Source organism: Phaseolus vulgaris, chromosome 1, assembly GCF_000499845.2.
Source record: "Phaseolus vulgaris cultivar G19833 chromosome 1, P. vulgaris v2.0, whole genome shotgun sequence".
Lineage (NCBI taxonomy): Eukaryota > Viridiplantae > Streptophyta > Magnoliopsida > Fabales > Fabaceae > Phaseolus > Phaseolus vulgaris.
In genome coordinates this window covers 5,644,359-5,657,163 of record NC_023759.2, presented here as the reverse complement: position 1 = coordinate 5,657,163, position 12,805 = coordinate 5,644,359, and the positions used below count along the sequence as shown (strand labels likewise).

The following is a 12,805-nucleotide window of genomic DNA, read 5'->3' as shown; positions in this document are numbered from 1 at the left end:
CGGGTTTGATACAATGTGAAGTACAACATGATTTTCACAAATAAGCTTCATTTCGCGGATGTCCCCAATTTTTAGTTGTCATAGTGGTTGCCTAAGCCAAGTTCCCAAGTGGTTGCTGCCATAGCATGATATTTTACTTCTACATTAGACCTAGCAACTATGTTTTAATATCCAACTGATGAAGAGGTCAATGATGAACAAGGCTTGATCAGTGCTAGGTATATCTTTGGCTTATTTGGTCAAGTGGTCGTCACGACCTTGACCCTTGAAGCACAACTGAACAACCACAGCCTAGGAGTTGTAGTTGCTTGTCTCAGTTAGTTTTTCCGAACATTGGTATAAGTCATTACAGTAGTAGGATTTTAGTGGTACTTGTGAAAAGCTATGGGAAATGAACCTAAGCAAGGAAAACCTAGGTGTGAGGAAAAAGGCAGAGGGTTTGTTATTTCGGGTAATTTGTTATAGGCTTGTGAAACGCACGTGCCGAAAAGAAGTTGCACACGTGACCGAGTGAGGCGGCAGAACAAAGCTACGAACAAAGCTTGGTGGTGACCGGGGAAGGGCGGTTCAGGTCGCTATGGCTTACCCTTTTCCTCCGTCACTAAAGGAAAAGAGCGCTTAGTGACGGAGGAAAAGGGTAAGCCATGGCCATAGGTACCATGTAGCCAAGAGAAAAAAGACAGGGATCGGAAAAAAACCTAAATTAATGACAACATATAAGAAAATGTTATCGCAATGTTATGTGTCTAATGCAAACCACACAGTATGTATTTAAACCAATTTGCATAATCAAATAAAGTAAATACTTGCCTAATAATTAGGAATCAATGATCCTAATTTCCTAACATTTGTAAACTAATGACTAACAATAGAGTAACAGCTAATGACTAATTACATTCTAACACTTCTTATTAAATAAAAGCAAGTAATATATCAAATCCATAACCTCCAAGTGGTCAAATCAAGGTTTAATGAATAGTGGCAAGGAAACAATAAATTGGGATACAAATATGAGGAATTCATTATAACAAAATGTAGGAATTTTCCTTTACCTGTATTTCATCAAAGCACAAAATGCTAGCTCCTTTTTCATTCTCTTCTCCATCTAGGAAAAACTTATCTGCTACGGCTAGAAGAATGTTATTTAATTGTATCTCATGCTTGTATCTTTCCTCAGCAGCCAACCACTCTTTAGCTTTCATGTCAAATGGAAGACTCATAATCCATCCAGCAACAGTCGATTGCAAAGGCTTTTCGTCTATTTGGCTCTTCCATATCTTATGCATATGTTCATTAATTCTGAGCATGGCCTGCATATTAGTGGAGGAATTGCTTTCAGCACCATGTTCATAATAATTATCAATGTTTTGAGAAAAGTAAGATGGTGCATATATTCCAGAAAGCAACATATAAGACATCTACATCAATATGGCCAAATAGTAAAAGACTCACCTCATGAAAGTGATACCTTCTTCGATGTTTTACAATTCCTTTAGTAGCACTATAAAACATGTCCATCAACATTGTCTTCCCTTCAACATTAGAATTGAAACCACATAGTTAGAGAAGAGTTAGATATTGTATATACATCTCTATTTATGATAATTAGGAAATTATTAGATGATGTTAGATAACCATTCTATTTTGTAAAGTTTTGGTGATTAGTTACTAAATGGACCTTTATTCATTGGATATCTCAAACATGTCAAAAACAACAAATGAAGCATTTAAGATGTTAGATGATTTTATTGAATTTGTTGGAGAGGAAAATGTAGTGCAAATGATTACTAATAATACTGCAAATTTTGAGGCAGCTAGAGATTTGTTGATGCAAAAAAATGGAGAATATGTATTGGACGCCATGTGTTGCCCATTACATTGATTTGATCGCCAAAGATTTTGAGAAGACTTTGAAGGTCCCTCAAGTTATTATCAAGGGAAGAGGGATCACCAACTATATTTATGGTAGAGCAAAGCTAATTAGCATGTTGAAGAAGATCACAAAAGGAAGAGACTTGATGTTGTTCTTAGTACATGTTATCTAATTAATCGCATGTCATCTTCTGTTTTAGAGAACAAAATTTCTCATTCTATTTTGTTTCCATATGACCCTCTCCACTCCTTACCTCTAAGTTTTTGGGTCCACATGCTTTGTTTATAATTTTAGTTCTGGTTTTGATAAATTATCTCCTAGGTCACACAAATGTGTCTTTTTAGGGTTTAATAAATCACAAAAAGGATATAAATGTTTCTCACCTTCTCTTAACCGTTATTTTATTTCAGCAGATGTCACCTTCAGTGAGTCTTCCCTTTACTTTAAGTCTTTTCGTTCTCCTTATGTGTCTTCATCTAATCAAGTTAAAATTCCTCTTGTTGTGCCTAGTGCACCTAAAGAATCACCACCGCCACCAATTCTTCAGGTGTATAGTCGTCATCAGACGCCCCATCATCCATTAGATGACTCTTCTAGTGCCAACACCTCCACCCCCTCTGGCTCCGACAGTTGAACTTGATCTTCCTATTGCCATCCGTAAAGGTTATACATTCTACTTGTAATCCCTCTCCAAATTATACTGCTTTGAGTTACCATAGACTATCTCAACCTTTCTATACCTGCCATTCGCCTATTTCTTTTGTATCTATTTCAAAATCTATAGGTGATGCCTTAGCTCATCCTGGTTGGCGTCAAGCCATGCTTGATAAAATGAATGCGCTTCAGAATAATGGAACTTGGGAATATTTTAGGATATTTTTTGTTGGTTGCAGGTGGATTTTTTCTATGTTGGTATTGATGGTACTATTGATCGTCTCAAAGTTCGTCTTCTGGCTAAGGGTTATACCCAAATTTTTGGTTTAGACTATGGTGATACTTTTTCTCTAGTGAAAAAGATGATTCTAACAGCATAATTGGTATTTTCATAGTTCTGAAAATGTTTGGAAATCGAAGGTGGAATAATCAGCTTCACAGGCTTTTGCATGCCTTCATATTACCTTAACCCCTACTTCCACTATGAGCTAATTGTAGAGATGATGATTCTGAGGTGAAAGGGGTTGTATATATGGATGAGAAGATTGGTTGAGAATAATGGAGAAAGGAAAAAAGAAAATTAATTTGCAACTAGTTGATTTTCATAGTACAAGAGGATTTTTTTTCAAATTAAGTAAGTGTTCCCATAAGTTTACATAGACTCTCGAGTTTGATAACCTTGGTTTGATGAATTGACATTTCAAAAGATAGAGGTAAATTGCATGTAAATCTTGGTGGTTTGTTAATGGTTCTTATGCATCGATACTTGAAAAGGTTGCCCTTAAGCTAATTGGGAAACCGTGTTCATCTTCATGCAAAAGAAGTGGAGCAATTACTCTTTTACCCATTCTACAAAAAGAAGCAAGATGATATATTAGAAATTGTGCCTCTTAGAGTTTTTCTGTTCAATGATGGTGCCTCGTAGTGTTTTCAGGAGACTGACTATCATATCAGAAATTGTAAAGCTTTTTTAATAACTTGTTTTGAGGAAATATATGAATCTTAATTCTCAAATTAGACTTTTGTAAAGTTGGTCACATCTAATATATGTGTGTGTATAGTACCCGGATGTCTTATATTTTAGACATCAGCTGTACCCTAATGTAATGTCTGTATCAAAATGCATAATTCATATTTAGAAATCAAATCAGGCTGATGTAAGTTTGCATCATAGGTAAGCATAACAATCAAAAGAATAAAAGTAGAAGAAGGTAAATACCACTGCCAACATTGCCATATATGTAAAGTCCTTTAGGAGCTGGAGGAGCAGTTGGACGACGACCAACTAGTGAATCCAACTTCTTCTCACGTTTAAGATATGATACCCATTTCCCAACCCCTGGCTCCATATTCCCGGGTCTTTTCCTGAATCACGAAAAAGGACATGTAGCTTCAGTAGATGTCACAATACAAGTAGCTTCAATCACAAAATACATCCTAACCAAGATAAAAAAAAAATGAAACAAAATCCGCAGTAATCAAACAGAAGCTGAATCTTAAATTACTACTATCAATGAAAATCCATAGAAACAGTGAAATCACATTGTCTCAAGCCACCACCAGTTGAATCAAAACCATATTAAATTAACGCAGAACTCACCGGGATTCCCATCTTTCAGTAAGCTTATTGTTCAACCGCTTCCACCAGTCCTCATCCTTCTGGTGCAGCTCAACTTCCTCCATAAGAAGTCTCCGCCGCTCATTCTCCCGCTGCTTCTCCCAATTAGCTAGATTCACCTACCAACAGTGAGGACAAATTCAGACACCACGTACACAAACACAAAAACAAACAAAAACCAAGCAGTGCAAATAAATTAAAAAAAAAATGCTGGTTAGTGCAACAAATGAACTAGTAACAGAACATCCAATTCCAATTATACATGATACTCCTCCATATCTTTCTCATACTGCTCCAACCTTGCAAGCAAACTCTCAAGCTCTGAAGCGACACTCTCTTGGTAAGGATCATGCTGCAACTTCCCTTGATCAACTAGACTTTTGTACTGCACAAGCGGCCCTAGAAAACAACAATTCCGCGCAGAAATCAACGAATCGCAAATTCCATTCAAAAATTGAAACACAAAGTTAATTAACGATTAATTCCTAATTTCAAATTACAACAGAAAATGGATTGATTTGAAAATGTGAATAGAGATTAACCTGGACGGTTCTGACGATACGGTTCATCGCAATAAGAGCGAAGCGCAGTAAGGCGGAACTTGGAGGCTGGGCGTGAAAACAAAGCGAGTTGTTTCGATTTGGAGAGAAGATTCCAGATTCTTCTCATTTTTTTGGAGTGGTTTTGTTTTCAAAAGTGAATGAACTTCTTCACAGGCATTTCTTGGTTGGTTGGTTTGGGTTTTGTTTTCAGAAGGAAGAAAGAACGTGCATGTGAGTGACGTGGCTCCTTCCCTAACCACCAGAAGAAACTAAATTGAAAAGTGAGAACAGAGTGCAACATTAATATTGTTCTTTCACTTGCTGTGGTTTTTGGTTGAAAGGACAATAAGAAAGAAACATAACTACTTTAAATTTTAGACTATTTTATTATTAATGTAATAATAACATTTTTTTCATATTTCTGAATATTATAATGTTTTTGTTTAGTGTTTTTTTTATCTTATTAACATTTTTTTTATTAATAATCTTAATTATAAGTTTTATTTTTTGGTAAATTTATTATTAATAAGGATTATTCATCATTCTTACAAATATTATCCAGTATTATTTTTGTCTTTTGTAAAAAAAAATTGTTCTAAATCTTTAACATTTTATTAGTGTTTTTTAAATTATTTTTAACTAAATATGATTAATTTAGTACCAAAAACACAAAATATGAATTAAAACAATTATATTATTTTTAAAGACATAATATATTTGTGTAGTAAGTGAAGAAGGTGTTTATTAATACTTCGTCAAGAGTATAATAACTCTCCAATAACAAAACATTTGCCTTACATTTAAATGTAGTTAGTTCCCGGTTAAATAAGTCTCCAACAACAAAATAAAAATGAAGCAATGCAATTAACCGCACTCACCACCACCTTCTCACGCCTCCAACTCCAAGTCCCACTCCCTCCGGACACCACCAAACGACGCGCCGCCGAACAAACCTGCTTGGCGCTCCTCCGCACGTGCCACACGCTCGCCACCCTCACGCGAATCCACGCCCTCATCCTCAAGCTCGGCCTCCACCACAACCCTCTCGTCCTCACCAAGTTCGCCTCCACCGCCTCCGACCTCGACGCCGTTCACTATGCCGCCTCCGTCACATTCCTCGACGACCAAAACGACGAAACTACTCCTCGCCCGCGCGCCTTCCACGACGCTTTTCTCTTCAACACGTTCATCAGAGCCTTCGCCCAAACGACGCACGCCAAGCCCCGCGCCCTGCGTTTCTACCGCGCCATGCTCCGACACGCCGTTTCGCCGAACAAGTTCACCTTCCCGTTCGTCCTCAAGGCCTGCGCCGGACTCGCGAGCTTGCCCCTGGGGATGGCGGTGCACTCCGCGGTGGTGAAGTTCGGGTTCGAAGAGGATATCCACGTCCGGAACACCATGATCCACATGTATTGCTGCTGCGAGGAAGGGTCTAAACCAAACTCTGCTCAGAAGGTGTTCGAAGAAAGTCCTGACCGCGATTTGGTGACGTGGAGCGCCATGATTGGAGGCTACGCACGTACCGGGAATTCCACACGCGCGGTTTCGTTGTTCAGAGAGATGCAGGTAGCGGTTAAATCGACCACACGACACAAATCACTTTCTCACTTGTTTTCTACTGATAAAAATTGAAAAGTAAATTAAAAATCATTTTAGAAATCAGTGCCTTTACAAGCGACGAGGAAAGATAAACTAAATTTATAAAGGAATTCTACATTTTTATTCTTTAATTTATTTATACTAGTGAGGGTAATAAATGACTTATTTTAATGTTTTTTAGCGTTTTTGTTTTGTACTGGATTGGGCCGAACCCTTTTGGGCTGAGCCGTCCTCCTTAGTTCACGTGTATATATACATATTAGTTAGCTCAGATTGTACATAAGAAAAGGTGCCACTAGCATGCACGTGCAAGATGGCCATGCAGAATAAAACAATTAGAGCAATATATTCTGATTCTCTCTTCTTCTATCTTTTACACTGTTCATCGTCTTCTTCCTTCACTCACACATTTCAGACAGCCATGAAACATATGCAGAACGTCAAAATGGTATCAGAGCGGGTCTGACCCGCTCTGCTCTCCGCTGCGACTGGTTCTCTTCTATCCCTACGATCTTATCTTTCATTCCTTTTTCCCGTTTTATCTCCCTTTGCTTTGTTCTCTTGAAAATGGCTGTCAATGAACAAGACCCATCCAAGAATGACCAACAAAACCCCACCAGTGCATATTACCTTCATCCTGGAGAAAACCCAGGTATGGTATTGGTTACGCCACATCTTGATGGAACAAACTACCACTCGTGGAGCAGAGCAATGAAGCGTGCGCTGTTGTCAAAGAACAAATACAAGTTCGTCAACGGTGAAATCCTTGAACCCCCGCGAAGTGATGCCAAGTACGAGGCTTGGGAGAGATGCAATGTTACAGTAGTTTCTTGGATTACACGAAGTCTTACTCCACAGATCGCTCAAAGCACGGTGTACATTGATGATGCAAGGGACTTATGGAAAGATCTTGAAGAAAGATTCTCAAAGGGGAGTCATTTTCGTGTTTCAGACCTTCTGCAAGAAATCAACTCCATCAAACAAGGTGAAAGGAGCATCAACGAATACTATACTGATTCTAAAACTCTGTGGGAAGAGCTGGATTCACTGCATCCGCTGCCCACCTGCACTTGCAAATCAAAGTGTACGTGCAATGTGATAAAGATCATAGCGGGATACAGGGAGTCAGAAAGGGTCATGTGTTTTCTAAAAGGACTGGGAGAAAATTACAATACTGTAAAGACGCAAGTTCTGCTAATGGATCCTCTGCCAGGGGTTAATCGTGTTTTTTCCTTGGTTCAGCAACAAGAAAGACACTTAACTGAAAGTGCAGTAGTGGATACAAAGATTCTCATTAACAATGCTAATCAATATGGCCAAAAGGTGAATGTGAAGAACAATGGGAGCAACCCTTCCTGGCGCAACTATGGAAGGGGAAGAGGAAAGAACTATGGTAAGCAATGTTCCTTTTGCAATAAGATGAATCACACGGCTGATGAGTGTTACTCAAAGCACGGGTATCCTCCTTGGATCAAGCAAAGAACGAGTTATGCTGCGAACACTATGAAAAGTGAGGAAACCAGTGAAACAGAGGGAGAAAAGGGCGCACACAATGATGCTCACAATGACCAAATTCTGAGAAATCTTGACGCTGAACAATTACAACAGCTTATGGACATGATTCAGGGGTGCAAAGAAAAACAGAGAGTGGTAAATAACAGCATAGGAAACTCTTTGAAATCAAATAACACAGGTAAAGAAGGTAAAAATCTCTGGATCCTTGACACTGGGGCCACGGATCATGTAACGTGCACCATTACCTCCTTCACTAGCTTTTACGAGATAAAACCAGTAAAAGTCAAATTGCCAAATAATCATAATGTCATTGCTACCCATGCTGGCACTGTTACTTTAACTCACAAAATTACCCTTCATAACGTGCTATATATACCTGCTTTCACCCTGAACATTCTATCTGTACAAAGGTTGATAAGTTCTTTAAAATGTAAGCTTGTTTTCACTGATAATGTTTGTCAGATACAGGAGAAATATACTTCGAAGATGATTGGTCAAGCTGATATTGTGAATGGTCTATACCATCTCCACATTGATGAAAAAGAAAGCCAGATCTGCTCCCTGCGTGAACAAGAAAGTTTTGAAGCTGTCAAGGGGTTAAATATATGGCACTGTAGAATGGGTCATCCATCAAAAAGGGTGTTAGAAAAACTTGCCAAACAATACACGGATATACACTCTACTGACATTGATGTATGTACTCCTTGTCACCTTGCTAAACAACATAAGCTTCCCTTTCCTTTAAACAAAACTAGTAGCGATCATGTTTTTGATTTGGTTCACATGGATATATGGGGACCTTTAAATGTACACTCTTTGCATGGGCACAAATATTTTTTCACTGTTGTTGACGATCACAGTAGATATACTTGGATTCATTTAATGAAAAGTAAGAATGAAACTAGAGATTACATGCAACGCTTTGTCACTCACGTTAAAAACCAATTCAACAAAAGTGTAAAAGCTATTAGAACCGATAATGGAAAAGAGTTTTGCTGGAAAAATTTCTATGATGAACATGGTATAATTCACCAAACTTCCTGTAATGAAACTCCCGAACAAAACTCCACTGTGGAAAGAAAGCACCAGCACATTCTTAACATCGCTCGCTGCATTCTGTATCAGTCAAACTTGCCAAAAATTTTCTGGTCTTATGCTGTTCTTCATTCTGTGCATCTCATAAACCGACTTCCTTCCCCTGTTATTCAAAACGAATGTCCATATAAACTAATGCATGGTATGGCTCCTGATATTTACAATATCAAAGTATTTGGATGTCTCTGTTTTGCTTCTACCCTTGAGCAAAACAGACACAAGCTTGACCCCAGGGCACGCAAATGTATCTTCCTTGGCTTCAAGCATGGTACTAAAGGCTATGTGGTTATGGATGTCCATACCAGAGAGATACTTGTGTCAAGAAATGTGATATTCTATGAAACCCACTTTTGTAACTCAAAAAGGGAAAACAGTGACGAGACCACTTTTGAAGACACTGAGTTTGCGATGGGTGAGGCTGCCATTCCCATACCTACTGCGACAGAGGAAAACGCTGAACAAGAAGAACTCAGGCGATCTTCAAGAGTTAAGAGACCACCAGCTTACTTGGAAGATTACCATCACAGCATGATGACCTCACCATGCAACAATGCAACACAGAAAACCAAGGTGTTGTATCCTCTTAGCTCTGTTATATCTTACAAGAATTTGGCAGAACATCACTTAAAATATGCTTTGTCAATTTCATGCCAAAATGAACCTCAAAACTATGAGGAAGCCAAGCAACATCCAGAATGGAGGGAAGCCATGAAAGCTGAAATAAAGGCCCTCGAAGAAAATGAAACCTGGAAGATTACGGAACTTCCACCAAACAAGACAGCCATTGGGTGCAAGTGGGTATTCAGAATCAAACGAAAAGCTAACGGAGACATAGAAAGATACAAAGCAAGGCTTGTGGCAAAGGGATACACACAGCGTGAAGGCATTGATTACATGGAAACCTATTCACCGGTGGCTAGACTCACGATGATTCGCACCATCCTTGCAGTGGCCTCCGCCATGGACTGGCATCTTGAACAGCTCGACGTGAACAACGCTTTCTTGCACGGTGACCTAGAAGAAGAAGTCTACATGGAAATCCCACCAGGTATTGCTTCCAACAAAACACATCAGGTATGCCGATTAATGAAATCTCTCTACGGTCTAAAACAGGCAAGCAAACGATGGTATGACAAGCTCACTTCCTTTCTCTATTCCATCAACTTTACTCGCTCTAAAGCTGACAATTCTCTTTTTATAAGAAACACTGAAGGCTCTTTCATTGCTTTACTTGTATACGTTGATGACATCCTTATTGCTGGAAATAACGCCAATGAAATTAATACAGTAAAGAGTTCCTTAGATGCAGCCTTCAAAATAAAAGACTTAGGTCATTTAAAGTTCTTCCTAGGACTCGAGATAGCTAGAACTAGGGAGGGAATCCACATTTGTCAACGTAAATATGCTCTTGAGATTTTGGCTGATGCAGGAATGCTAGGTGCAAAACCAGCGGCCACACCCATGGCGCAAAAGAATGAAAAACTGTTTGACAGAAATACAAAAGTTCATGATATATCTTTGTATAGAAGAATCATTGGAAGGCTGCTCTACTTAGTAAACACTCGACCAGACATTAGCTTTGCTGTGCAATTCCTTAGCCAGTTTGTTGAATCCCCTGCGAAGGCACATCACCAAGCTGCACAGAGGATCCTTCGTTATATAAAGACTTCTCCAGCACAAGGCCTTTTTTATCCCAAGGATACCAGTTTGCAAATCAAGGCATTCAGCGACTCAGACTGGGCATCATGCATTACAACGCGGCGCTCCACCACAGGATTCTGTATCTTCCTTGGAGAATCCTTAGTATCATGGAGAACCAAGAAACAGAGCACCATATCCCGCTCCTCATCTGAAGCTGAATACCGAGCTCTTGCAGCCACAAGTTGCGAGATACAATGGTTGACTTTCTTGCTCGAAGATCTTCACGTAACCACCAATGGAGTTGCTAGCTTATTCTGTGATAACCAGTCAGCGAGACACATAGCGCAAAATAACAGCTTCCATGAACGGACCAAGCACATAGAGATAGATTGCCATGTGGTAAGGGAGAAGCTTCATGGAGGTCTCTTTCACTTACTACCAATCAGCACTGAGGATCAACCTGCAGACCTTTTTACCAAGTCTCTTAACAGAGAGATGTTTTACAGATTTCTCTCCAAGCTAGGTGTGTTAAACATTCACCCACCAGCTTGAGGGGGCGTTTTAGCGTTTTTGTTTTGTACTGGATTGGGCCGAACCCTTTTGGGCTGAGCCGTCCTCCTTAGTTCACGTGTATATATACATATTAGTTAGCTCAGATTGTACATAAGAAAAGGTGCCACTAGCATGCACGTGCAAGATGGCCATGCAGAATAAAACAATTAGAGCAATATATTCTGATTCTCTCTTCTTCTATCTTTTACACTGTTCATCGTCTTCTTCCTTCACTCACACATTTCAGACAGCCATGTAACATATGCAGAACGTCAAAAATGTTAGGGTAAAAATGAATATCTGAAACAATTTTTCATTATGATTTGTGATTACAATTTGATTATCGATTTCACAATGTTGATGCAGGTTACAGGGATGTGTCCTGACGAGATCACCATGGTTTTGGTTTTGTCTGCGTGTGCTGATTTGGGTGCGCTTGAGTTGGGGAAGTGGTTGGAGTCTTATGTTGAGAGGAGGAGCATAACGAAGTCTGTGACGTTGTGTAATGCAATGATAGACATGTTTGCGAAGTGTGGTGATGTTGATAGAGCTGTGAAAATTTTCAGGGAAATGGAAATGAGGACCATAGTTTCATGGACTTCGGTGATTGTTGGTTTGGCAATGCACGGTCGCGGATTGGAGGCTGTTTCTCTTTTTGATGAGATGGTGGAACAAGGGGTGGAGCCTGATAATGTTGCTTTTGTTGGGGTGCTTTTTGCTTGTAGTCACTCAGGACTGGTTGATAAGGGGCATTACTATTTCAAAACCATGGAGAATAGGTTCAACATTGTGCCAAAGATTGAGCACTATGGCTGCATGGTGGATATGTTGAGTAGAGCAGGGCTTGTGAATGAGGCTGTGGAATTTGTTCGAGCCATGCCAATTGAGCCAAACCAGGTCATATGGAGAAGCATAGTCACTGCTTGTAATGCTCGTGGTGAGCTCAGGCTCGGTGAGAGCATGGCTAAGGAGCTAGTCAGGAGCGAGCCAATGCACGAGTCTAACTATGTGCTGCTGTCGAACATTTACGCAAAATTGATGCGCTGGGAGAAGAAGACCAAGGTTAGGGAGATGATGGATGTGAAGGGGATGAGGAAGATTCCAGGGAGCACCATGATTGAGATGAATAATGAAATCTATGAGTTTGTTGCTGGGGATAAGTCACATGATCAGTATAAAGAGATATATGAAATGGTGGAGGAGATGGGAAAGGAGATTAAGAGAGCAGGGTATGTGCCTACAACATCACAGGTGTTGCTTGACATTGATGAAGAAGATAAGGAAGATGCTTTGTATAGACACAGTGAAAAGCTTGCTATTGCTTTTGGTCTTCTGAGTACACCCCCTGGAACACCAATTAGAATTGTGAAGAACTTGCGTGTTTGTGAAGATTGCCACTCTGCTACCAAGTTCATTTCTAAGGTTTATAGCCGAGAGATTGTGGTGAGGGACCGCAATCGCTTCCACCATTTCAAGAATGGTTTGTGTTCCTGTGGAGACTTCTGGTAACAAATTGGTAAGAGGCATCATAGATTTTCTATTCACTTGTTGAAGCCTGAAAGCTTCTATGTTTTGATCATGTAGGCATCAGCAATGTTTTGAACATGTGCTAAACCCTTCTAAAAAATAATTAAAATTAAGATTTAAATAGAGGGTTGTATCATTTATGTTTTTCACTTCCCAAATAGAAGGTTACATTACTTATTGGCCTTCAAA

At 39.5% G+C, this 12,805-nt stretch overlaps 2 protein-coding genes across 6 annotated transcripts in view; one reads left to right on the top strand and one right to left on the bottom strand.

Moving 5' to 3' along the window:
• LOC137813328 (uncharacterized) overlaps positions 1–5,680 on the bottom strand; it is a 21,131-nt gene extending 15,451 nt beyond the window's left edge. Inside the window, exons 1-7 of one of the 4 annotated variants that reach the window (XM_068615487.1) lie at positions 5,566–5,680; positions 4,688–4,956; positions 4,408–4,544; positions 4,128–4,264; positions 3,747–3,892; positions 1,453–1,532; positions 1,053–1,310 (exon numbers count right to left, since the gene is read on the bottom strand). In XM_068615487.1, the coding sequence (XP_068471588.1) occupies positions 1,053–1,310; positions 1,453–1,532; positions 3,747–3,892; positions 4,128–4,264; positions 4,408–4,544; positions 4,688–4,814 (885 nt within the window). In that variant the 5' untranslated portion in view covers positions 4,815–4,956; positions 5,566–5,680. Of the gene's footprint in view, positions 1–1,052; positions 1,311–1,452; positions 1,533–3,746; positions 3,893–4,127; positions 4,265–4,407; positions 4,545–4,687; positions 5,032–5,565 lie in introns of those variants that run through there. The other 3 variants (XR_011081413.1, XM_068615488.1, XM_068615486.1) reach the window with 3 other exon arrangements.
• On the top strand, positions 5,459–12,805 carry LOC137813327 (pentatricopeptide repeat-containing protein At4g21065-like). 2 transcript variants are annotated; one of them, XM_068615484.1, is made up of 3 exons: positions 5,459–6,253; positions 8,264–8,494; positions 11,456–12,805. In XM_068615484.1, exons 1-3 carry the CDS (start codon positions 5,546–5,548, stop codon positions 12,596–12,598), a joined length of 2,082 nt encoding a protein of 693 aa, XP_068471585.1. In that variant the 5' UTR covers positions 5,459–5,545; the 3' UTR covers positions 12,599–12,805. The 2 variants fall into 2 exon arrangements, with proteins under 2 accessions (XP_068471585.1, XP_068471586.1); XM_068615485.1 differs by lacking the exon at positions 8,264–8,494 and having other exon boundaries at positions 5,462–6,253.

What these genes read in the sequence shown, in the direction of transcription:
- LOC137813327 (XM_068615484.1), top strand. Translation starts at nt 5,546, where the DNA reads ATGCAATTAACCGCACTCACCACCACCTTCTCACGCCTCCAACTCCAA. An exon ending in CGTTGTTCAGAGAGATGCAG is followed by an intron (nt 6,254 to 8,263) that starts GTAGCGGTTAAA and finishes AATGTTTGTCAG; the next exon opens with ATACAGGAGAAATATACTTC. An exon ending in TACACTCTACTGACATTGAT is followed by an intron (nt 8,495 to 11,455) that starts GTATGTACTCCT and finishes ATGTTGATGCAG; the next exon opens with GTTACAGGGATGTGTCCTGA.